This window comes from Sceloporus undulatus, chromosome 2 (assembly GCF_019175285.1).
Source record: "Sceloporus undulatus isolate JIND9_A2432 ecotype Alabama chromosome 2, SceUnd_v1.1, whole genome shotgun sequence".
Classification (NCBI taxonomy): domain Eukaryota; kingdom Metazoa; phylum Chordata; class Lepidosauria; order Squamata; family Phrynosomatidae; genus Sceloporus; species Sceloporus undulatus.
In genome coordinates this window covers 310,367,483-310,394,567 of record NC_056523.1, presented here as the reverse complement: position 1 = coordinate 310,394,567, position 27,085 = coordinate 310,367,483, and the positions used below count along the sequence as shown (strand labels likewise).

At 41.7% G+C, this 27,085-nt stretch overlaps 1 protein-coding gene across 1 annotated transcript; it reads right to left on the bottom strand.

Annotated features, from left to right (window-relative positions):
* Nucleotides 1-1,343: 1,343 nt before the first annotated feature.
* AGXT2 (alanine--glyoxylate aminotransferase 2) lies at nucleotides 1,344-25,365 on the bottom strand. The gene is given in 15 exon segments (XM_042449620.1): nucleotides 1,344-2,337; nucleotides 5,451-5,549; nucleotides 6,890-7,039; nucleotides 7,162-7,250; nucleotides 8,656-8,788; nucleotides 10,426-10,492; nucleotides 10,494-10,523; nucleotides 11,895-11,994; nucleotides 13,715-13,808; nucleotides 15,130-15,223; nucleotides 15,649-15,743; nucleotides 15,965-16,088; nucleotides 17,334-17,518; nucleotides 20,092-20,177; nucleotides 25,149-25,365. Coding segments are annotated over 15 exon segments (1,563 nt in total). The 5' UTR covers nucleotides 25,252-25,365; the 3' UTR covers nucleotides 1,344-2,223.
* Nucleotides 25,366-27,085: the final 1,720 nt, after the last annotated feature.

The window sequence follows — 27,085 nt, the reverse complement described above, 5'->3', positions numbered from 1 at the left end:
CCATTGCATCACTTACTGGATGGTAAGTCAACTCTCATGTGAATCCCATTGATTCAATGAGTCTACTCTAGCTGGGGTTGGAATCAGATCATAGGATCATAAAAGTAAGGTAAGATGTTGTGGCCTTTCCATCTTCCAAAAATGTATTTGTTTTTTATGGAGGACATCAGGCTTCATTTCAACTGATTTATAAGTGGGTAGTGCATACTATCCTAATTGCATATGACTAAGCAAAGCAACTAGTACCAGCTTATTTAAGAGCTCTTCCCACAAGTGCAATTGCTTTTTTTTTTTTTTTGCAGCTGTTTTACAAGGTCTCTCTCTCTCTCTACCTAACATGTAAAAAGCATCGATGGTCACAGCCACCTACATTCATCTGACATTACTGGCTTGACTGCAGGGCTCGAGCCAAGTTTTGGGCTGGTTGCTCTTTCTCTGTTCTGCAGTGTTCTGCTCTACCATCCTGTAGTAAGCTTTACAGTCACTCATTTGCGTGAGGCACAGAAACCAGAAAGAATAGGTTGCTTACCTGTCTGTACTTATGTATCTTTGAGTGGTCATCTGTGCCCCCACACAAATTTGCCCTACTATTTTCCTGCTTATTTATCAGCGGACTTTGGAATAGAGGTAATTGTAGATTGGCAGTAGGGACATGTGTAGTAGGCAGTGGCATCACTAGGTAGTGCGGGGGATATAGGCCACACCAGGTGATACCCTAAAGCGGGGGGACACCACTGCTCCTCAAACATCTGCTTTTGGGCAGAAATGGGCTGTGGCATTTGCCTGCATCCCTTTAAAACACTGAAGAGATGGTCTAAGCGGATGAGGCTCAATGGGAGGAAAAGGGATCAGCCCCAGGTTTCTTTTAAATTTAAATATTGAAAAATTATTTTTTTAAATTAAAAATATATTCTTTTAAATTTATCTTTAAAAACATATTTTTACCAAATTTTCGCTTTAATCCCATGAAACAAAGTATATGCACATAGGCTGTGCATATGATAATGTAATTTAAAAGTATAATTTTAATTTTGCTAATTGTTTATGCCACAACTATTACATATTGGAATTAAGATTTATGAGTAACATTAGTACAAAAAAACATTACTAAGGATTCTGTATAGTGGGGTGTAAGAGGAGGTCAGTCACAGAGGTTACCACACCGGGTGACACTAAACCTAGTGACACCACTGGTAGTAAGTGAAAGTAGGTAGGGAATAACTGCCAAAACTACTCAGATCTAGAATGTTCCAAACAGGGTCTCCTTGCAGGCACAAAACCCATTTGTGTCAGGGTGCAGATGACCACTCCGAGAACCACAGTTACAGATTAGTGACCTGTTCTTCCAAATAATTACTGTATGTGTTTACTTTATTACACATTATCTCATTACAGGCTTAAATCCGACTGCCTTTGGATTTAACTGGAGTAGCCCACTGAATCAATTACTTAACGGTAAATCAACCCTTATGTGAATCCCACTGATCCAATAAATGTACTCTAGCTGGGATTGGAATTAGGCAGTAGAGCCAGAAACATGAGGTATATAATTTGAAGCAACAATATGTGGAATAAGCTACTGTGAATACATAGATGATTCAGTACATAAAACTTATTATTGGGCTAATGGTATTTGTGGAGGAATTAATCACTGTTGAGATTGCTATTTGAGATGTTTGTGCCTGTTGGATTGCCAGCATCAGAAGCAGATGACACCCGTATTTAGATATTACAGGTCTGCTGTCACTGGCTTGTTCCCAAAGGAGCAGTGTGACAGCCTGAGCTGCTCATTAGTGACTCCTCCCTTAAACTGAAATCTTCCACAAACAAATAAAACAGCTGCTAATTGTTGTCATCCTTTTTTTTTCATAAGAAAGTCAGCTTTATGTTATTCAGGTGTTGCAACAGGGTAGGAAGACAGAATCGCCATAGGATGCTTCCACATCTAGCTGGGGACATATATAATACACAAAAGCCTGTTTCCACTTGATGGATGAGGAACAAAGATGGGCATGTACCAGTTGGATTTCCTCATCTGCTTAGAGAAGATCAACTGCCTGTCACAGTGCATGTGGGAGCTGCAGTGCCAGTGGTGTTTCTTACAGTAAACCTGTTAAATAATACTAATTTGCCCGCTGCAGAGTTTTAATCACAGGTGCAGATGTTCTATGATGTGAATTTAACTGATGTAAGTGCTGTTGAAGCACAGGCCCTTGTGGGATGCTAGTTTGCAGCTGTTTTCCTTTCCATGTGTCTTGTTAAAGCTGCATGGAAAACTTCCACTGCAAAGTCAGCGTCTTCCTTAGTGATGCACATGGGAGGTTTAATTCTTAATGTCTAAAGAGAGAAAGAAAGTAAAATGAGAAAAGGGTGAAATAAATAACAGGTAGTCTAAAATAAAAGTGCTTTTGACACTTAAGATAAGCAGGTCTTACTACTACAGTTGGCATCATTGGAAATAACAGGAAATACTCTGTCCTAGCTTAAATCTTTTTTGTTGGATTGTTTCTCTGCTGTTTCATTTCAGGGAGCTATGTCATCAACCTTCCCTGTAAATGGAGAGGTACCTCAAGGATCGGTATTGGGTCCTTTTCTCTTTTCATTATATATGCTTCCAATTGGACTTCTTATTTCAGAGGTGGGTTAATATTATATCTACACAGATGACATTCAGATTTTCCAGTTTTGATTCAATGGATGGATCATGGACTGCCTATTGAGTGTTTCTAGGTGGATGACCACTCACCATCTTAAGCTGAGTATGGACAAAATAGAGATCCTAGTGTTTCAGCCTGACCGCCCAGCAGCCCCACTTTCATGCCTTTCATTGTATTTACAGGGTCTTAGTTGCCAGAAACCCTAGAGTCCTGCTGAATGATCATTTGTCCCTATGCTCCTTTATTGGGCAACTGCTATGGCATGTAACTTCCATCTTCTGAACATCCATAGGATCCACAGATTTTTGACTGTCAAGACTGCCCATTTGCTTGTCCGGGCCTTGATTATTTCATGCCTGGACTAGTGTAATAACCTACTGGGAAGTTTGCCTTTCTGCTCTCTTACTCCTCTGGTTTTAATCCAGAACAGTGCTGTCCAGGTTGTTTTAAATCTCCGCAAATACTCATATGTCTCTTCCTCTCATAGATCCTTCCACTGACTTCCAGTTCGGGCCAGGGCTCATTATAAGCTTTGGATCCTAGTATTTAAGGCCCTGCAGTTTAACCCCCCCCCCCAAATATTTGGCAGCTTGGCTAGCATGGTATGTACCATTTAGAAATTTCAGATCTGTAGACAAAGTTTAAATGGCAGTTCCACCAACGTTTATGGCTCTGTTAAGGCTGCAAACCTTTCAGGATCTGGCTCCACATTTGTGGAACAGCCTTGCTTTGCAAATCCTGGAGATGGATCTGATCCACTTTCATAAAAGATTGAAGTCCTCCTTCTTTGATTTGCTGGAGTAAGTTGCTGAGCATGTCTAAGGTGGCCAAAGTGGGCAGTGACTGTGGAAGATTTTGTTTGTTTTGTTTTTAGCATATTAGTATATTATTTTAATATTTTGTAGTGTGGTGTTTTATTGTTCGCTTTTTATGATATATGTTTTGATGTACTAGCCTTTGGTGGAAAGGGCATTATAAATTATTATTATTATTATTATTATTATTATTATTATTATTATTAGATGTAATCCAGTGGCTGGCATCTTGTTAGTGACACATGCAGGTATAAATAAATGTCACTGATAGGATGTCAGCCAATGACTGGTAATAGTGCAGGGTTTTGTTTCTTTGTTTGGAGTAGCAAACAACATCTTGCTTTCAAAAGTTTTGGCTATTTCTAATATTTCAGTAGTACTAACTTTTTTTAAAAAAAAAGTATCTTAAAAAGTAACTTGTTACAAAATGATGGCTGAAATTTTGCATCATCAGACATGGATATGACAACAGCTTCATTGTCATAACATGTCTGATGATCTGATCCATTGAAGCCCACCTTATAAACCAAGCAGCTGCATAAACCCAAAGGAGTTCCAAGGCACTGGAGAGCTGGATGCTGAATGGTGAAATGTCCAGCCCCCTCCTGCCAGTGAGATGCACAATTGTTTTTTGCCCTATGTCTCCTGAGAGACTGGATGAATCATGTGGGGTTTTTTTGGGGGGGGGGAGGGGTGGCGGTTGTGCCAATTTGCCAAGATTGTAAATGTGAACTGCAATATGTGCATGTCCAGAGGAGGTGACATAAAATGGTGCAGGATCTGGAAACCATGTCCAATGAGGAGAGACTTAGGGACCTGGGTACAGTATGTTTATCCTGTGGAAGAGAAGGTTAAGAGGTGACATGATAGCCCTGTTTAAATATTTGAAGGGGTGTCATATTAAGGATGGAGTGAGCTTGTTTTCTGGAGCTCCAGAGAACCTGGAGCAATGGATTCAAACTACAGAAAAAGAGATTCCAGCTCAACATTAAAAAAAAACTTCCTGGATGTCAGAGCTGTTTGACAGTGGAACACACTCCCTCAAAGTGTGATGGAGTCTCCTTCTTTGGAGGTTTTTAAACATCATCCCTTCCGTTTGCTACTGGTGTCTGCTTTATTATTCCATACAGAGTTCTTTGTCCTCCACTGCCTGGCAACTGTCAAACCCCAGGAAGGGCCCCTCCTGCTGTTGCTTACCAGTGGGGAAGGTGATTCAGACCATAGAGAATCAGCGGGTTTCAGCTTGGGGGGTGGGGGAGGGAGAAAGAAGAGTGTGGCCTCTAACAGAAGGCACCCATCTTTCCTTTCCCCAGAAGCTCAGAGCATCCAGATCTTTATAGCATGAATTGCTTTTCCTTTCTCAATTTTCCACTGGTAACAATGAGCAGCAATCCCTTCTAGGGGTTGATAGCTAGCAGCAGGGGTGGGGGGTGAATGGAGCACAGGGATAGCATTCTGAGCCTTGTTCAAAACAGGCTTAACACACGTAGGTCACTAACACAGCACCACCATATCTCTACGGAAGAGTTTATGCTACTATGCTTGACACTCAGGAAGTTTTGTTCAGTTTTACTTTTCCTTGTGTTGGGCTCTATATAGAGTTGAAGTCATCTGCCTTTATTTACTACTGCTGAATATAACAACAACTGAGATCCCACAGTGTGCTTGTGCAGTGTAAATTTACACTGATGTAGTTAAGTGGTGGTTGGAGTACACCGGTCTCCTGGTGAATACCAAACTTGCACTCAACTGTGTAGCTGTGAATGTTTCTGCAGTCCCAGTGAGTCAAAGGGTGCACTGATGCACCAACTAAGAGTACACAGCTGCATGTGAGTCAGTTACACTTGTAAAACTCCAATTACACATCTGTGAACTTAACACCATAAAAAAAAGTACAACCGTATACATAAGGAAACTTGAATGGATGCCAGCCATACTTCTATCTGTGCTTAACATGTCAAGCCAAAATATACGATACCTGCAAGTAAAGTCCACCCTGGCCAACTATCACTCCCATATCTTTGCAGTCTTCTACAATTTGGGCCACCTCTTGACGTGGGAGTGGTTGTCGAGTTTCCTGTGAAAACAGTTTTAGCTTTATTTGATTCTCTTTTGTGTGTAAGGTTTAACTTACGCACACAAGAAAAGCTAGTAAGAAACCAAGAGATATGAAACCATTTCCAATGTTTTTATGCTAGATACCAAAATCCGTGGATTCTCAAGTCGCACTACATACAATGGACAGTAAAATTGTGTTCCTTATATTATATGGCAAAAGCATAGTTTGCTTTTTAGAATTTATATTTTTAATATTTTCAAATTGTGGATGCTTGAATCCATGGATAAAGAATCCATGGATAAGGAGAGCTGACTGTAATTGCATATTTATACAAGCCCAACCCAGGTCCAGCTCAAGACATTTTATTGCATCGGGTACAAATGTTACCCTTGCTTCCCTCAAGTCAATCTGTAGAGTGTCCAAACCAGCTAGGTTATTTTGGCACATGAGGTGAAAAATCCCACAAACATTTCTCCCACTCCCTGCCTGAATGCAAATGTCCAACCATTCCTGTAGGAGAACCTATTCATGCATAACACACCAAAAGGGTTCTGACCAACAACCACTGGATTCAGACAGTATTCCTGAGCCATCAGCTCCTGCACCACAAAAGTTCCAGTGCTTTGTTGCAAAGGAACTGCAAAAGGCCCAGTCCTGTAATGGTATCACAGCATCCCTGCAAAGAGAAACAGTCCCAAACTTGTTCCTAGTTTTCTTGAAGCAAGTGTTCAAGAACACAAGCTGTACTGACAAAGAGACAGAGGCCTCCCACATGCAGGTGCTACTTTAGGTTATGTTACCACATCTCTCTTTTGGAGGTTTACAAAAATATTCCTCTATGATTATGCTTCATAGGATAGTCACAAAAAGTTGTGGAGTTGCTCAACATGGTATTTCAGATTGACTGTATGATGGATGCTCATGCCAGCACCAGCAATCATTAGGAAGAAGGCCAGCCATACCATAGATAGGGTGAGACAGCAGCTAAAGACAGATACTGCTAAGGGGGAATGGGAGAATGGCAGTGAGGTGTCGGAAGATGGCCTGCTTTATGCCTCTTAAGTTAGTCTTATGCCCTTTGGGGAACATGATGCCCTTACCATTGTAAATATTACATTGCACCAGCGTTTGTACATGGAATAAAGCGGTATACTGGTAGCAAAATGTCTTCAGCTGGATCTAATCAGGAAAGTGTGCTGTTCAGGTATTAAAATCCAACATGCAAACATAAGTTGGCTTTTAGTGGCCTCCCTAGTGGGGCTGGAATGTTTGAAAGCTTTCATTGCAGCAACATCAGAGGTGCTAAGAAAAGAGTTTGTATGTGATACACTCAAGGGCCCACAAATATAATTCCTGACCTTATTCTCAACCATCTCCATCCCGATCATAAGCCCTTTGCCACGGACATCTCCAACAATTTCAAATTTATCCCGCAGCTTGGCAAACTCTAAAAGCATGTGGGTTCCCACGTCCTCACAATTCTTCTGCAAGCCATCTTCTGCTATTGCCTGAGCAGTGAACAAATAAAAGCAATGCAGAAATCAATCAAATCATCTAAAGCAGCTTTGGCCAGACTCTTATTGATTCTTAAGTAGTGATATAAAGAAATAGGTTCTAGTGATTTTCTTACATCAAGAACAGCAGACCCAATTGCAGAGGCCACAGCATTTCCTCCAAACGTGTTGAAGTGTGTACTTTGAGCCAAGGCACCTGCAATCTCTAGAAAAAAAGTATGCTGAGATTAAATATTTTAAATATTTAAAATATCAAGTCAAACCATTAAACACTTCTTTAGCATTTGTTTGTAGATCAGCCTTCCACAGGTTGATGTCCTTCTGATCTGTTGGACAATATCTTCCATCATTTCCAGGCAATGTGGCCCATGGTCAGAAAGTATGGGAGTTATAATCAAATATCTGGAGGGCACCTGCTTGCTGTCTCCTAGTGTAAGTGATTCAAGAGTCTAGAACATCAGAACATCTTCTCTTATGTGTAGTACACTGAAGTAAATTTCACAGTCCTCAGTAAGCTATCCCTTACCAATGGAGAAAGTATAGAAGGGGAGGCGGTTTAGAACCTAGAGAAACAGCTGGTCTCAACTTGGTCAGGAGAAGGGGGGGAAATAATGGTGCACCTGTCTTTTCCTTCCCCCAGAAACTCAGAGCAGCCAGATCTTCATGGTGTGAATCACATGCACATCCACTGGCAAGAAGGAGTGGTGGCAACAGTTCATCTTGGGGTTTGACAGTTGCCAATCATGGGAGGTTTTAGGGGCAGAAAAAGGGTGGTGAGTTGTGATGGCGTAAGTTCAACTTATGCCCTCGTAATTCACCAACAGAATAACCACCATTGTCTTGTTTACCCAGAATTCCAGTTCAAAATTCATTGTTAGGTAATTCCCATTTCCCAGATCCATGGGAAGTTCCTCAGATTGTGCTTCAGGCTTTTGTTTGCCTTGAATGAAAAATTATAGTGACTTCATAATGTTTCTTTTATCTACAAATATACAAGCTGAGCACACTGGAAGAAAACAAGCTTCAAACTGTTTCTCTGTTCCTTCCTGTTAACTTGATGTTATATCCAGAAGGCTGGGGAGAAACTCTCAGCAACCATGAGAATATCAGCTTCCTAAATACGAGTACAATCTATTGCATGTCTACTCAGAAGACCAGTTCAGTTAAATGGGATTTAGTACTTAGTATAAGTGTGAAGGATTGCATCTTAAACTCTTTCTTAAAGTCTCTGACCATTCATCATATCTCACCAGGGGCTATTCACAATGATAAAGATGGCCACACTCAGAATATCTTGCAAGCCATCAAAAGCAGAACTTGGAAAGTGCTGAATGATAGATTCTGGAAGCTATAGTACTTTTTCTTCTATCTGAGATGGCCAGCCTCTTCCACCCAGTTTGCAGCTTTGGGAGGGATGCACATGGAGTGGTGAGGGAGGGAGGAGACACCCACCTAGCCGGTCACGTCACAGCCGGATCACCCTCACATCCATCTTATTTTTCCAAGTTCTCGTATAGTCTAAGGAGAATATATGTTTTCTTAATACAGGAGATAAAATTCAATTTATTATTGATGATTTAAGGCATTTTAAGCATGGCAGCAACTTGTACCTGCTCTAGTGACAACTGCTGCCATTGGAAAGCCATTCCCAATTCCTTTTGCCATGGTAACAATGTCAGGAACCACATCATGTCCTTCGAATCCCCAGAAATGGCTGCCCATTCGACCAAACCCTGTCTGAACCTTTAACAAACAAATAAGGGGGAAACACAGTTCCTTAAAAACATAGAGCTATTGTACACATGACAGAATTCTTTCACAGATATTTCTATGTAGGATATTGTTGTATGTGATGAGCTCACACCAGTTGTTCCCATAGGTATACCCCTATGTACTTGTAGGAATCTTCTTTCAGTTGTGCATGTTGCCAAGGCTAATGGCCTTTACTCTGTTCTCATCCTTCTTGATTTGTCTGCTGCCTTTGACACTGTTGATCACTGTCTTCTAGTTGATATACTTTCTGACCTTGGGTTCTCAGACTCTGTTCTCGACTGGTTTAGATCTTACTTGTCTGGCAGATCTTTTGCAGTAGTTGCAGGGGGCCAGACTTCTTCTCCTGTTCCCTTATCTGTTGGAGTTCCCCAGGGCTCTGTTCTGGGTTCCCTTCTGTTTTCGCTCTACACACTGTCCTTAGGTAAAATCATCAGCTCTTTGGCTTTCCTACCACCTGTATGCCGATGACACCCAGTTGTATCTTCTCCGCCCCTGACCTTTCTCAAGGCTTGAACAGCAAGTCTCGTCTTGTCCTCACAGCTGTCTCGCAGTGGATGCGCCATTGGCGCTTGAAGCCAACATGTCCAAGACGGAGCTTCTTTGTCTTCTCCTAAGCCCACCCTTCAACACTCCTTTTCTGTCCTGTGGACAACATTTTATTCAACCAGTCCAGCAAGCCCGCAGTCTTGGTTTTATCTTTGACCTTCTCTGTCATGTAACCCCTCAGATCCAGACCACAGCCAAGGCTTTGTGTGTACATATTGCCAAAAATCCGACCATACTCCCCCTCTCCGCTCTACTGCCAAGATCCGGGTCCATGCCCTAGTGATCTCACGACTTGATTACTGTAATGTCCTCGGCTGGGCTTCCTCTTTCTCACTCCGTCCTTTAATCTCTGCCAGCATTCAGCTGCACGCATTATCACTTCCACCCACCGCTCTGACCACATCTCTCCGTGGTTGGCATCCCTACTGGCTCCCCCTCCCTTTCGTATTCATTATAAGTTCCTGCTGGTCGATGTGTAAAGCCCTCCATGGACTGGCCCCTCCTTACTTATCAGACCTTCTTTCTCCGCACCTTCCCACTCGCCCCTCCGTTCTGGTAGTCAAGGTCTGCTGTCCCTCAGCCAGGATTTTCCTCTGCCCATCCCGGATTCGCCCCTTTTCACTTGCTGCCCCTCACTCCTGGAACCTTCTTCCGCCCTTCCCACAAGCAAGAGCCATCACTCTTCTTAACCAGCTTCAAAATGGAGTTGGAAACCATCCTGTTCAGAGTAGCCTTCCCAGGCATTGCATAATTTTTGCTTGCTATTTGGTGTTCTTTTGTTGTCTCTTTATCTATCCATTTCCTGTATTGCTATGTACTGTAGTATGCATTATCCTACTTGAGAGTATGTATTTTCCCTGGAAAATGATTAACCATCTATTATGAGCCAAGCCCTCCCTCCAGTCCATCTGCCTTGGGTCCCAGGACTTGGTAGGGCAGGGAACCATCTACTAAAAATGGTATGTACAGCACTGTGTAAATTTACACGCGTCTAAATAAAGGTTAATAATAAATATAATAATATGTCTATTCCTAGAAAAGGGTGAATGCTCTGATCTCACTTTCGTCTCAATACACACCTCCTTTTCCTCTCTTTTCCGCACCAGTTGAAAAGCCTCCTTCAGGAACCTTGGGATACTGCACAACTCCATTGACACCCGGTATATACATCAAAAAGCCAGTGGTTTTTTTTCCTAAAGATGAAACTCAGAATTTAGAAAAGTGCTTTTTTAAATCCCTATAATCCATGGGAGTGCCATTCCAAAAGGTACATTTGCAATTACTGTATAGGCAAAAGTTAGAACTGAACAAAATGCTGCAGCTAAGTTCTGACCACTTGTTTTTGCTGGCACATTTGACTCCACTATCATATCAGCTTTGCTGGCTTGTCATTCATTTCTGGGCTGAATACTGACTAATGCTAGTGATCCTTCTTGATCCATTAAATATGGTGCAGACTGGATAGCTGAAGGTCCCGATCTAGTCCTGTCCATTTAGACTGGGATGGGACTTTGCATTTTTGCCTCACCATTAGAGGTGATTAGGAGAGATATAAGAGCGGGTATGATAAATTATATTATATAATAATAATTATTATTTATTAATTATATTATTAGTTATTATTATTATATAGGTGAGCATTGTTTGCCAGGACCCATAATGTGAAACTTCCAACCCACAAGAGGTTTGCTCAGCTGGCTCTGCAGTGATGCTTAAGACTCATTTGATAATTTGGCTTTTTAAATAAGCTTTTGATCCCCCCCTTGCTGTCCTCCTGTGTTTTCCTCCTTTTGTTTTATTTCTGTTAGTTTTAGGTTTTTTTATATTGCAACAACATTTTCAAAACAAAGAAAAAGATACAACAGAAATATTTTAATAAATTAACAAACTTTGAACAGTAAAGTGTTGCATAGGTGTTGCAAATGCCTAAAACAATGATCTAATTATTTCATTACAGGCAGTTGAATATTTTCAGACTTTCAGACACATAGGGCAAGGAAAGCATGCAATACTAGCTTTGTTGCACATGCAAGTGTCCAGGCAGATGCATAAGCATGTGATCATCTCATGCAACTACTTGCACAAATGTGTAATGCGGTGCAAATGTAGGCATTATTAATTTTTACTCCACTAGCATTATTTCGGATTTAGACCACATTCTCAGCTTAAACAAACTGTGACATTTACATTTACGTACAATGCAATTCTATGTATGTCTACCCAGAAGTAAGCTCTACTGAGTTCAGTAGGTCTTAGTCCTAGATAACCATGCACAGGATTGCAGTTACAATCCTAAATACACTTACCTGGGAATAAGACCCACTGAACTCAGTGGAACCTACTTTGGTGTAGATATAGCTAGGAAAGACTGCATTATACCTGTAGTTGGCATATCTTCTCCCATTAAAAAGGAGGAAAATAAGATTTAAAACAGAAAGGCAAAATATTAACATACTGAAAATTATTAACCCATTAAAAAACCACTGGCATAAAAAAATAGCACTTTGAGTCTTACAGAAAACCACTTACCTGAATGGGCTCAGCAATAAATCCAGCGATTGCCTTTGGAACACATGTTCTAAAGGTGTCTTTAAGCTGCTCGATATATTGGTCCTTTGCATGGCATGAGTCTGGAGTGCAGTGGGATGTGGAAAAAAACAGCATAAGGATGTGACTTACAGAGAAACAAATGGCAGCCATGGATCTTGTTAATATCTTCCTGACAGTAAGGGCTGTTCGACAGTGAAACAAACTCCCTTGGAGTGTGGTGGAGTCTCCTTCTTTGGAGGTCTTTAAGCAGCGGCTGGATGGCCATCTGCTGGGGATGCTTTGATTTGGATTTCCTGCATGGCAGGGGGTTGGACTGGATGGCCCTTGTGGTCTCTTCCAACTCTACGATTCTATGATCTGAAGGTTTATGCAGGTCTGACTGACTACGTACATCCTACCACCAATATGCAGGAGGCTAGCACAGATTTGAGTATTGAGATTGAAATGACATATCTGTCATCCCCTCTAATCTTTGTTTACATTTCAAAGAAATTACAGAAACTATAATTGTAATTCTTCTTTGGAGAGCCAGTATGGCATAGTGGTTTGAGTGTGGGACTATGACTCTGGAGATGAGGGTTCAATTCCCTACTCAGCCATAAAATCCATTGGATGACCTTGGGCAAGTCACATTCTCTCAGCCTCAGGAGAAAGCAATGGCAAACCTCCTCTGAACAAATCTTGCCAAGAAAACCCCATAATAATATGGTATCTTAGGGTTATCATGTCAAGAATGACTTGAAGGGACAAAAACAACAATTCTTCTTTGATCATATTAGTGATCAGGGATGGGAAGGTGTGACTGTTAGCTGTAGATGGACTACAATTTGAATCATGGCTCAGCATTGGCTTTTCTGACTAACAAAATATTTAGCGGACCATAAGTTTCCCCATACCCAGATCACCAAATATATACATTTTAAAAAGGAATCATTCTCTTTCATTTTAAGAAAACTACTATTTTCTGTATAGAAAAAGAAGTGGAAAATTAGTTGCAGTGTTACTCCAAAGTAGCATATTGCCCATATGATACTTTGGATCCAAAGTAGATCCAAGCCTGCAATGTACTCGGGTACACAGCACTACCTGCACTATAAGCAGAATTTTGCACAGTAGTTCAGTTTACCAGATCTTTATTGTTATGTTATTGTTTTATTGTTAAGTGCTGTCCAATTGGCTTTGCCTTGTGGTGAGCCTATGAATGGGGAACCTCCAGGAAGTCCAGTCAACAGCTCTGCACAGATCTTTCACATACAGGGCCATGACTGAGTCAGCTTTCTTATAAAGTGGCTCTCCTTTTTCCCCAATTGCCTTCAGCTTTACTGAGCATTTGTCTTTTCCACTGAATTATACTGGCTCATAATGTGTTCAAATACAATAGCCTCAGTTTTGTCATGTTGGCTTTCTGGTGAGAGAAGGGGCCTGATTAGCCCTTAGACCAATTTATTTGTTGTTCTTCTAGTACAGAACTGTCCTTCAGCACCACACTTTAAATGCGTTGTCACTAACAGGAGTTTGGTCCATGACTTCAAATAAATCCCTCAGAGAACCACATGTCTTCCAAAAGGCTTGACTTACAACATCCCCAACCACTGGTTAGTCTGGCTGGGACAGAAATTGCAGCTGTAGTGTAAAACCACTGCAGGGCACACCACACAGAGGATATATTGTTTGCCTCTGTACAAGGGGGCTGTTTATGTGCATTCTCACTCATTTGCACATACACTTTACAGCTCTTAACCATGATTTGGCACTATACTCTCTTCTCTTATAGAGCAACATTTTCCCTGTTGAACCAACCTGGAGAACAGGTACATTTTCTAATTGTTTGCACTGGAGAATCTCGACAATGGCTTCCTCCCCAGGGGCCACGAAAAACATCAGGCAACATTGTCTGAAAAGCACAGAAAGATGTCTTCAGATTTAATAGAATATGCCTGAATAATTACCAAATTTCATGATAGAATAAAACATCTAAAATGGAGAGAGAATGAACTGCTATGCCTCAAATATAATAACCACCCATGCAATATTTTTTTAAATTTAAACATAGATGTGTGCGCACACATACTACTTATTTGTTAAATGCAATAAAGCATTTGCTGACTTTCATAAATAGTTTTTTGTGGGTTTTTCAGGCTATGTGGCCATATTCTAGAAGAATTTATTCCTGACATTTCGCCTGCATTTGTGGCTGGCGTCTTCAGAGAAGATTCTCTGAATATGCCATCCACAGATGCAAGTGAAACGTCAGGAATAAATCCTTTTAGAACTCAGCCACATAGCCCCCCCAAATCCACAAAAAACTATGGATGATAGCCATGAAAGCCTTTGACTTCACATCGGACTTTCATAAAGTTTACTTTTCAGTTGTGAGACTGATCAAAAAGAAGGATCATGGAGCAGCTCAAACAGCTTACTTTGTTTTTTTGTGGGGGTTTTCTGAAGATGCCAGCCACAGATGCTGGCGAAATGTCAGGAATAAATTCTAGAACATGGACACATAGCCCGAAAAACCCACAAAAAACTATGGATGCCGGCCATGAAAGCCTTTGACTTCAGCTTACTTTGGATTCTAGTGTTGAAATGTTGGTCTTTCTCAAATGGAGTTATAACATGACTATGTATACACTGTTTGCATGTTGTCACCACATGACTACATACTGTGACTGCTGAACATGACTGGCCAATACTGTACAGAGCACCTCATTACCCCATCAAGATGAAACTTCCAAAAAGCTGACAACTGCAGCAGGAAGGCCCTGCTACAGAAGTGGCTTGACGATAATCAACAATAACAGTGACAGAAATGAACTCAGGTTCATGAAAAAGAGGATCATCATATGCAAAAGATGAAAAGTAAAGCAGAGACTTTTCCCCACCCCCATATTTCCAATTTTCCCCCCAATGGCACTTTATACATTAGAATCACAGAATCATAGAATTGGAAGAGACCACAAGGGCCATCCAGTCCAACCCCCTTCTATGAAGGAACTCTCAATCAAAGCATCTATGACAAATGGCCATCCACCCTCTGTTTAAAGATCTCCAAAGTTCCTATACCAAAAAATAAATAAATGTTGTTCTGATTTTCGAAAATTGCCATAGTAAAAAGGCTGTATTTAACATTCAATTTTAGGCAGGCCAAACAAATAAAATGTTTGCCTTGCAACAAATATGCCAGGGAGGGAGGGAGGGAGGGAGGGGAATCTCACCGTCTGGCAGCCAAGCCCATTGGCAATAACATGCTTGTAATGTGACAGGGAAGTTGGGCCCAGTGTGTAAGGACTGCCACCATGGTAACATCCTCTGTAGAAAGAACAGCACAGTATTTTCAAATTTTTCTGACCAATGTTCTGAATCAGAATTTCAGCTATCTGAGTAGGATTTTCTTGGGAAGCTTTATTCAGAGATTTGCCTTTGCCTTTCCTTCAGGCTGAGAGTGTGACTTGCCCAAGGTGGGGATTTGACCCCTGGTCCCTCGGAGTCCTAGTCCAACACTCAAGCCGCGTCACCACACTGGCTCTCACCCATTCTCCAATGGACTACACTGTCCAATAGTACTGAGTGCTAGGGGAATTTAAAAGAAATGTAATGTAGATCTGAAGAAGAGAGTGGCAGAATGGGACATTTGGACGTAAACATCTCCATCTTGATTATGAAACAAGGGAGACCTGCTACTCTCAATATGGAATATGTAGAAAAGAAAATCACAGTGCACAGGACATGGCTACCTCAAAGAAATGATGTCGAAGTTGCGTGTAAAAAGTCTCGCCATAAACATTGCCAGGTCATTGGCTTCAGTACCGCTGTTTGTTAGATAAATCACCTAGAATAAAGATCTAAGTCAGAATGCAGTGCTAGAGAGAAAACTGAGGCAGGCATGTATTTATTTTGATGCAGTTATCAACCCATCAAAGTTCAGACAGAGAGAGTTTACCCAACTTTATGAACATTAGTTTTTTCATTTTATGGACATCTCTCATTGGCTGTGCTAACTCTCAGACTACCACTACTGCTGGGAGAGTTTCAATGCAAAAATCAATATACCTTTAAGGGATCTGGAAACAATGAGGCCAGTTTCTCTGCATACTCCTGAATTCCTGGGTGCATAAAGAGGTTACTTGTGTGCCACAAGCGGCCAAGCTGTTTCTGAGCAGTTGCTGTTACCTTCCTGGATGTGTTAGAAAAGGTAATAATTCATCTTAAATCAAGTTTATGCTAATATCACATCCTCTGTTAATGAACTCAGTACTTTATCCTGATACTGACAGGAATACAGCCAAAACAGAGTAACTGAGAGAAAAGAAGGAACAATATGAAAGGTCAGGGGAACCTATGAGCCTTCAGAAGTACAATCAAATCTAAAATAAAAAAGAGGCACAAATGGCATCCTCTAATCAGGATGGAGTGTATTAAGTGGACATCAGGAGCTACAGAATGGGAGATGAAGACACCTGAAATAGAAAATCACTGTTTAGGATGATAGCATTTATCACATTGAGGATGATCAGGTGAAAGAATCACTGATGTTGAGGCTTATGGCAGCGGATCTTGTGATAGTGTTGTGTGTTTCATGCAGGCAGAGGATAGGATCCTGTTAGTGATTTATACAGGCATTAAGTTGTGCAGTATATTTTTTACAATGTATAACAGTTGTATCTGTCTGACAGAGGCATAAGTTGAGTTGCACATGCAGGATCATTAACATGTAATAGCATATCAAAGTAGAAAAGTGTGTAGTACGGGAGTGTACATTGATTCTAAGCATTGACACTGGACATTGCATATTGAAACTTCACAATGAGTTGTCAGCCATGCTCATTGACCACTGATCCATAGATTTTGCATCAAATTGGTATTGAATGGGATAATGTATCTGTGCCAGCAAATATTTCCATTATGCAGAGTCTTGCCCAACATTTGTTTCAGTTTCCCAATTTGGTCCCTGGGTTTCCGTTTCTATTTAGCAGCTTGTTCTTGCTTGTATCTTCCTAAGAAGCTCTCTGTCAGTAAGGATGTCTCTAATAGTCGTACTCCAATTTGCACTCAGGGTGCTTGGACCAAGCCTACACAACCATCTGTGACACCAAAGTAAGTAAGCTCATTAGTGGCTGGTGGTTTTTATGTAAGAAACATGTTGAATCCACTCTGGGTTTTAAATTTCAGACTAAACTTTGTAGTAGATTCATTACAACATTGACATGGAAACCACCAGGTACCACTGGCTCAGCACTGGATGCAGGAAGCATGATGTAACCCCCCCCCAAAAAAAAATAACACTGTAATTTGCCCAGATTCACTGTGGCAGCAAAGTAAATTGTCTACAGACTTACAAATAGCACATGTTGCCCATAGGTTAGATAAAACCTAAAGCTAAAACCTATGCTTTAACCAGTGGAATGATTCACATACTTACGGGTGGCAATGACCAACACTGATAGTCACAATTCCACCAAAGAGATCGAGGTACCTACGTCCTTCAAAGTCAAACAGCCACTGCATATATCCCTGATGGATAAGCAATGGCTTCTTGTAAGAAGTATATAAAGATGGAGAAATATTCTTTTTGCGGATCTTCACCATCTGCTCATAGGGATAAGACTGTAGGGAGGAAATTTTTAAAAAGAATAAGAAATATGTGTGGATTTATGTCCATTCTGAAGATGTGGTAAATCCACTATAGTAGCAGCAACAACAGGCTATATCAAACATCACTAGGTATAATGGTGTGGCCATTTGTCTTCTTCTCAATATGGTTGAGCACGAAGTACCCTAATATAACTCCAGAACAGTAAACTGTCCTGCCCCACTGAAGTAGTAGTGATGCATCCACTACAACAGATGGTATGAATCTTTGGCTTGCCATATGTTTTGAACTACAGCTCCCATAGTCCATGACCTTTGGCTCTGCTGTCTGAGCACCGGAACACAAAATATCTGGGGTGTCAACAGTTCCTCATCTATGAACTACAGGACTACTGATTTGGCTCTAGATTAATTTAATTGCACTTGCTCCCCACTGGCATTAATAGGTCAATAGAAATCATTGGCCTGTTACAGACTGCCAAAATAAAGCTGCTTCGGGTCTCATTGGAGGTATGCTATTTAAATGATGCATGCATCCTAGGAATCCGGAAGCTGCACCAAAAGCTGCACTCCGGTGCTTAGGAATGGAGTGTGGCTCTGGTGCGACCTCCGGACTCTTAGGACCCATGCATCATTTAAATAGCATACTTCCAAAGAGACCCGAAGCAGCTTTATTTTGGGAGTCTGTAACAGGCCATTGTGAACTTTTCAAATAGATTTCAACCAATTTACAGAACAATTCTGTTCATCACCAGCAGAAGCAAGTCCCTACATAAGCAGCAGGCCTGAACAACATGTTATGTTACATATATAGCATGCAAAGAAACCTCACTTTCTTGCTTGCTTCCTCATAGACATATAAGGATAAATTTGATCAGAACTACTGGGATGAGATGGGATGCATTAAAGGCTCCTCCTATTATTCCACCCCTATATTTGTTTCATTCAGAGGCTTAAAACATAGCAAAAAACCTTAACTAATGACAATGCAATGTATGCATGTGTTTTAGCCTCCACATAGGCTATAGATGTTAGATATATAGGAAAATAAACAGATGTGTCGGGGATGGCATTGATACTTCCTCCACTAGCATGCAATTATGTTGATTTTATTTTATTAATTTCTTGAATTTATTGTATATTCAGCCTTTCTCCTGAGATGGGATCCAAGGCAGCCAGTAGTGCCCATAAAAAATTAAGAGAAAGTATGAAAATTGATGCTGTGCTGCATGCCATGTATTTTCCACAGCACGTAGACCAACATTGTTTCCCAAATGTGTTTAGGACTGCATGTTTGCTCTGGAACCAATCCAAACTTTGGTAATTGTGGGTCACCAAATCTGAATCTTCTTCATATCTCTTCCAAGGTTTTGCCATGTTTGGAAATAAAAAACCTACACTTTACAATGCCCCACCAAACATCAACTTGGGCTTCTAAGTAAATACCCCAAATCCTAGAATCATAGAGCTGGAAGAGACCGCAAGGGCCATCCAGTCCAACCCCCTGCCATGCAGGAACTCTCAGTCAAAGCATCCCCGACAGATGGCTATCAAGTCTCTGCTTAAAGACCTCCAAGGAGGGAGTTTCCACCATTCTCCAAGGGAGTTTGTTCTCCTGTCGAACAGCCCTGTCAGGAAGTTCCTCCTAATGTTGAGGTGGAATCTCTTTTCCTGTAGTTTGCATCCATTGCTCCGGGTCATAGTCTCTGGAGCAGCAGAAAACAAGTTAGCTCCCTCCTCAATATGACATCCCTTCAAATATTTAAACAGGGCTATCATATCACCTCTTAACCTTCTCTTCTCCAGGCTAAACATCCCCAGCTCCCTAAGGCGGTCCTCATAGGGTATGGTTTCCAGACCTTTCACCATTTTAGTTGCTCTCCTTTGGACACACTCTAGTTTCTCCACATCCTTTTTTAATTGTGGTGCCCAGAACTGGACACAATATTCCAGGTTGGGGCTGACCAGAGCAGAATAGAGTGGCACTATTACTTCCCTTGATCTAGACAATATACTTTTATTGATGCAGCCTAAAATTGCATTGGCCTTTTTAGCTGCCACACCACACTGTTGACTCATGTTCAGCTTGTGGTCTACTTGGACTCCCAGATCCCTTTCACAAGTAATCTTGTTCAGCCAGGTGTCCCCCATCCTATATCTGTGCATTTCATTTTTCCGCCCTAAGTGCAGTATTTTACATTTCTCCCTGTTGTTTGATGTGCTTCAGACCTGTGCCAAAGTTTTGCAATTGTTTTGCAACAACAACAACAAAAAATGACAGAAGTTTGGAGTAACTCAGAAAATGTTGTAATTTTGGAGTTTACTTAGGAACACGGGTTTGAGTAAAACTATTGCTCAGTTTTGGGATCATTGTAAAACGTGGGAGTTGGTGCAAAGGGTTGCAAAACAATTGCAAAACTTTTTTACCAGTTTGGAGGGATTCCAGATTTAAAGGTTGGTAGTTAACAAAGCTATCACTCCATTCTGTTTTTCCATGGTACACAGAATCTTACTGAGGACTAGTTATACAATAAAGCAATAAGATCAGTTTATTCACATAGAAGAGGGCTAGCAACTCATACTCTTACCTCATATTTGTCAGGCAAAAAGTCACAAGCAGGCATTTTTGATTGCAGGTGGAAAGACTTGTTTCTTTCTTGTTGTATACATATCTCTAATTTTTAAAAAAATGCAAATAAGCAAAATTATAAAAACTTATCAGGATAGACCCAGTGGTGGCCCACGGCTCAATGCGCCATCTCATTATGGACTATGCTTAACCATTTCATTTCTTACTATTTTCATAGGGTGGGTAATGTTATGTTAAATATGCAGAATGGAGGGAATCTAAAGAGTGCACCTGCTCATAAGGTTTTCCAGATTGAGATGTCAGGCAGCCACTTCAATGCTATTCTGTGTGACTGTGCCTGCATCTGCCATGAAGTAGTGAGTTCATCTCTACTGGTAATAGATGCTAGGTAGCAGATGGCAGTAAAGGCAGCAAAGGAAGGAACTGTGTGCCAGAAAACCTGCCCCATCTTCCAGTAAAGCTTAAGCTAACCTACCTCCTTCAGGTATGCTGGAGGATAATGTCCCATCACCAGTGCTGAAGAAAAATTCAACTGGGAATTTGTCTTTCGCACAAAGGTGAGGTGGGGAAAATAATCTTCTTCATGTCAAGCAGCAAAATGGCTTGGTTGTCAGGCAATGTACCAGGTTGCTGAAACATTATCCTCCTTCATTTCTCCGCTGGCCAGTGTGGTGCAGTTGCTTGAGTATTGGACTAAGACTCTGGAGCAGTGGTGTCACTGGTATTGGTGTGGGTGCCCATCATCTGGTGTGCGTGCCCAGAAAGGGTTGCGCCTCACTTACCTGCCCCCCAGCTGCCCAGCCAGATCACTGTTGAGAGGGGTGATGCTGTGGCCTTCGAAGGATCCATTCAGACTCTGATATGGCTGCTGGGCAAGTGAGAAAAGGAGGTGACACCTGTTCTTGCTTGCTTAGCACCCATGCCAGTCCCACTGGGTATACCACACTCCTCTCTGAAATGTCACCTGATGCAGTCCACACACTCCTCGTGATACCACTGCTCTGGAGAACAGGGTTCGAATCCCTGCTCAGCCATGGAAACCCAGCAGGTGGCTTTGGGCAAGTTACATTCTCTCCATTTCAGAAGAAGGCAAAAGTAAACCCCATCTGAACAAATGTTGCCAAGAAAACCTTGTGGTAGGGTTACCTTAGGATTGCCATATGTCAGAAACCACTTGAATGCATACAACAACAACAACCAAAAATGGCTGTTTAATTTTTTTAGACCCTTGAAGCATAATGAAACTGAACACTTAAGTAAAACAACAGTACAGACTGGCATTGCAAAAGAATCTTTATTATTTTTTTCATTATATATAAGAAAACAAATAATGTTGTTATAAAGAACTGTCAGCAATACGTGTGTGAGCTGAGATTGCCAGAACTTGGGAAAATGCCCAAGGACTTTCAGTTTGTACATCTTTTGTAAGAATGTGGTTAGTTCAGAAGAGTTTGCTAATGATTGATCTACATGATCAGTGTATCTAATCTCCTTAGTCTAAATCCAATGGTCATTCCCATTTAGTGTAGACCCATTACATAAATACTGAGGCAACAAATTCGCATTGATTCAGTGAATCTACTTGAGTTCAGAATAACAAGTGGATTTAGGACTTGCATGCTATTTTTAGCTGCCTAAAGTTTCTGGATAAAAGGCAAGATACAAATTAAATAATTCAATGTAATTAATGAATACAAAATTTCCAAAATAACCCAAAGATGGATTCCTTTTCTTTTATGCAGAGATGGGAGACTGTGGCTCTAAATACCTGAAGCGCTGTCAGAGAAGAGAGAGCAAGCCTCTTCTCTGCTGCCCCAGAACATACTACCAGGTCAGATGGTTTGAAGTTACAGGAGAGTAGATTTCGATTGAACATTAGAAAGCATTTCTTCACTGTAAGAGCAGTTTGGCAACGGAACTATTTGCCTAGAGAAGGGGTAGGATCTCCTCCTTTGGATTTCTTCAAAAAATGCTGGACAGCTCCCTGATAAGTGTGCTTTAGCTCAGTGATTCCCAAACTTTGGTCCTCCAGATGTTTTAGATTTCAGCTCCCAGAATTCCTGACAGTTGGCCAACCTGACTGGGGCTTCTGGGAGCTCAAGTCCAAAACACCTGGAGGACGGTTAGCTGGAGATCCTGCACTGAGCAGAGGTTGGACTCAATAGGCCATGATGCCTCTTCCAACTCTATCTATTCCAAATATTTCTGGACTGAGATTCCCATTTTCCCTCCCCACTGTCTATTGCAATCTAAGATGGATGAGTGCTATAGGCCAAAAACATAAACAGGCTACCCCTCGCCATTCTACCACATTGCTTGGCTTTGCAAGCTATTTTGGCTGTGGTATGATGGACTGGATCTTGTATGTACCTTGTTCCCTTTTACTGAAACTAATGCTGCACAGGAGGAGCAAATGGGATAATCACTCCAGCATCCCTGCCGGGGGACATCGGAAACATTACTTTTCTGGACTAAAATCCCCCGAGTCTCATTGTATCTGGAACCACTGGCTAAAACAATCTTAATGTTTGCCTCACCAGAACCCATGTTGGCAGCAAGAGCCCAACGGTGGATTAGTGTGATACCAATTCAGAAGATTCAGAAGTAAGAAGAAAAGGAAGAAGGGAAATAAAAGGAAACAAATGTCGAGAGAAAGGACAAGCAAGTAGAAGGGTTAAAGGAAAGATGTGGAAAGAGAAAGGGATACCAGAAAGAAGGGAAATAAATTAGAATATTAGTATCAGTAGAATATCAGTGGAGCTAATGCATGTATATATGTTCAAATGTTCAAATGTTCAGGTACTAGATGATAAATGTATAATAAGTTTGATTCATGTGCGTAATATTTGTTAATGTTTGTTGATTTTTTTCATTTACTTGTATATATGTTTAATATATATATATATATATATATATATATACTTGTATGCACTGTGGCCTCTTTAGACAGCAGGCCATAGATGCTGCTTTTCATAGTAAATAAAATTTATTCATTAGCTAACAATAAAGGACTACTTGACTTTTTTCCTTTTCCCTCCTTTATGTTCCCAAGAAAGTCTACAGAAGTGTTAATTTTTTATTTTACCATGTTCTTCCAAGGTGTTCAAGACAGTGCATTATACTTTTCATCATGAAAAAGTGAGTGATTAGGTCAGTCGTCCAGTACACTTTGTGCCAAAGCAGAGCCCTGAGTCAAAGTCCCAAGTCTAACAGTCTATGTATTAAAGCACACTGGCAGAAGAAACGATCTTTCTTACATCATGAACTTGAATCAAAGTCCAAGTTCAAGGCTCCATTCACAACTGTCCTTGTGATGGGTATTGCTGTCCCTTGTGCAGCAGTGCTAAAACCAGGTTAGCCCGGTTGAATCAAGCAATGACAATGAAGAACATAATACTTCCATGAGATAGCTTCTAATCTCAAGGCGCTCTGGCAGAGCAACCAAATGTTCACCAAATCCAGGCTCTTCTTTCAAACAGTGCACAATTATGTGGGTCAGGGAAATGTCTCACCTTCCTTGGTCCTTAATGAGAACTGTACAGCCTCTGAGCAGGACCCTTTTAATACGCCACCATTGTGGCACTTCTATACCACTTTAACTGCAAAGTTTCCTATGTAAACCTGGGATCTGCAGGAAGGAATATTTAGAATCCTCCACCAGAAGCTCCAGAGGTTCACCAAATTACATATCAAATATGATTAAGATGAATAAGAACAGATCAGATGCAGCAAATGTAGCAATGTACTGTAGGAATGTAATAATGTTTGGGATATACCAATATGTAATAGAGGATAATAGATTACACTGGGAAGTCAAGAATGCAAAGATGAAAAATGACTGATCTTAGTAATATTCTAGGCTTTCCTTGTTCATATACTCTTTTATGGGGGTCCCTCTCCCCTTCTGTATATACCAAATAAATATATATGCAATAGAGAGAGAGAGAGAGAGAGGAAGGTCCAAAACACAGTGCAGAAATAATCCAGTTTGAGACTGCTTCAGTTGCCTTGGCTCAATGCTAGGGAATTCTGGGAACTGTAGTTTTGTGAGACATTGAGCCTTCTCTGTCATGATCTTTAAAGCCCTTCACAGCTTGGGCCCAGCCTATCTATGGAAGCGCTTTTGTTCATACAATCCGCCCCACACACTCGGGTGAAAACTTGTTGCAGCCGATAAAAACTGGGCTTACTATGGCCTCTCAATGGAGATTTCCTTCTGTTGTCCCTAAATTACGGAATGACCTGCCGGAGGAGATCTGGGACATTACTGACCTTGACGGCATCAAAAAGCAGGCCTTCCCAGGTTAAGTGGGCTGCTCCATCAGCTGCTTGGCTTTTGTGCTGCTATTTGGTCTGAACTGGCATTTTAAATTTGAGGGTGGGAGGGTTTTTGGGTCACAAGGCTTTTGTGATATTCATTGTTGTTCTGTATTTTTGGGCCCCACTGAATATAGTAGAGCTTGTGTGTGGTGGCACAGTGGCGCCTGTGTGCCATGAGGGTGCGCACCATTCATACCACTGTCACATAGTAATAATGATAATGATAATAAAATGTATTTGTATCCTGCCCCTCTGAGAGCCATCGGGGCAGCTAACAAAGTTAAAAATACAAGACATATAAAATGCCTGGTACCCTCCCCTCCTTAAAAAAGTATTAAATGCAATGCAATATTTAAAAAACAGAACAAACAACAACAAACAAACAAACAAACAAGTTAGAAACTGACCAGAAGGTCATGGCTTCAGCGTAAGCTGAAGGCTGTGTTTAGTGCACCTGCACATGGTGGGGCAGATGTGTCTTCATGCTCTTTTAATGTCCAAGTGGATATAAATAAATAAGTATTATTCTTACTATTATTCTTACTTTCCCATAGGGAATCTCTGGAGAACCCTTGCCCTGTCCGTAGGGAATGCCTGGGCTTCCTCTCTGGGCCAGTCCTAAGAGCTGCCTGGCCCTTTCCCCGCTCCCTTCTTGGCTTTCTGCCTCCTCGGGACAGGAGTCCCTTCCATCCTTTCCCTCCTCTCCTTTGTCCTGGCTCCTGGTGCTGCTCTTACCTCTCCCGGGGCCGAGGAGCCGGCTTTGGGGGCTGAGGAGGAGGAGGAGGAGGCGCCCCCTTCCCCACCGAGATGCTGCCAAGGCCGCTGAGGGAACCACCATCCTCGCTCTCCCGCCAGAAGACAAAGCCAGGCCCAAGAGCAGCAGCAAGGGCCTCAGTCTGAGGCGCCAATGGAGGCCCACTCGGGCCGCCGCCTCCCCTTTTGGCCCGCTCTCTCTCTGCCCCTCCGCCGCCGCCGCCGCCCTCACTTGGAACCAGCCACAAGGCCAAGGGGAAGCCCTGACACAGGCCTCCCTCTTCTCGGTGGCCTTGTCCTCCTTTGCCTTCCAACTCTGCCTCCACACTGAAGAAATAACCCGGTCTGGCACCGCCTTAACTCTTTCTCTGGCTCAAGGCTATGGAACTCTGGGAGGCGGAGCTTGTTTTATATATATTTAGATATGTTTGTGTGTGTGTGTATGTGTGTGTGTGTGTGTGTGTGTGTGTGTGTGTATATATAACTCCAACTCCCAGAATTCCATAGCCTTGAGGTAACTTATATATATATATATATATATATATATTTAATATTTATTAATATTTAATTATATACTATATATATTTAATTAATTGATATATATTATAGTTTATATAATATATATTTAATTCATATATGCTCATACTATATATATATATTAATATTATTATATGATATGTATTACTTAACTATATAATTAAGCGCAAAAGTCAATGCTGCAAATGCACTGATGATACAAGAGTCCTGGCCGATGCCCAGATGACAAAACCTCTCTCCTCAGAGTGTTGAAGCTAAAGAAACTGGCTTCTGGTGAGCAGATGTATTGCCTCCTTCACACATCAACACTGACCATTGTAAAGGTCTGAAAGACTTGTGTCTCCTCCTCACCTTGCCCTTCTAAAACTTAGGACAAGGGGCCTGATTTGCATTACACTTCTCCCAATTGAGAGAAAAGAGCAGCTTCTGCACATTCAGAGCCACAGTAACTAGACTGGGCCCTGACTGCATGGGAGAGAGGCATAACATTTGTTATTCCACCCCAGGCTGCAAAAGCCCAAGGACCCTGGAAATGGCAGCTAAGTTCCCAAAGCATATTTTAGCTCCTCTTAAGGCATGTTGAGAGCCAGCATGGCACAGTGGTCTGAGCCTTGGAGTAGGATGCAGGAATCATGGAATCAGAGTTGGAAAAGACCACAAGAGCCACCCAGTCCAACCCCAGTCTGCCATGCAGGAACACACAATCAAAGCAGCCCCAACAGATGGCCCTCCAGCCTCTGCTTAGAAACCCCCAAAGAAGGAGGCTCTGTCATTCTCCGAGGGAATGTGCCCCACTGTCTGACAGGAGACCAGGGTTCAAATCCCCTCTCAGCCATGGAAACCCACTGGGCGACCCTGGGCAAGTCACAGCCTCTCAGCTCCAGAGGAAGGCAATGGCAAACTCCCTCTGAAGAAACGTATCAGGAAAGCCCCATGACAGGGTCAGGAAGGCACACAACAACAACAACAACAACAAAGGCATGTTGTTTGGGGACCACTATGTGAAGGGTCAAAGAAACAAACAAGAACTGTTCCCTTCTGCTTCAGTGGTCTTGAACATATAGGAGAGGGCAGAAGATTGTTATTTCCAGCCAATTGAGGCAGAAAGTGTGATGCAAGACGAGGGCCTGAGGGGAAGGAGGAGAAGGTGAAGTGGAACAGGTGGGGAACTGAATGGCTAGTAGTTGGATGGAGGAACCACCTAGGAATACCAGGCTTTCCTAATGCAGGGGTGAATAACCACATTTCTTGCCTGCCAAGAAGAAGAGCCCTCCTCACGACCACCATCTCGAGGGGAGAGAAGCAGAGTCATGATGTGTTATGTATTGTTAATCTGATATTGGAAACCGCTTTGATCATCCACAGAAAAGCGGTATACAAAT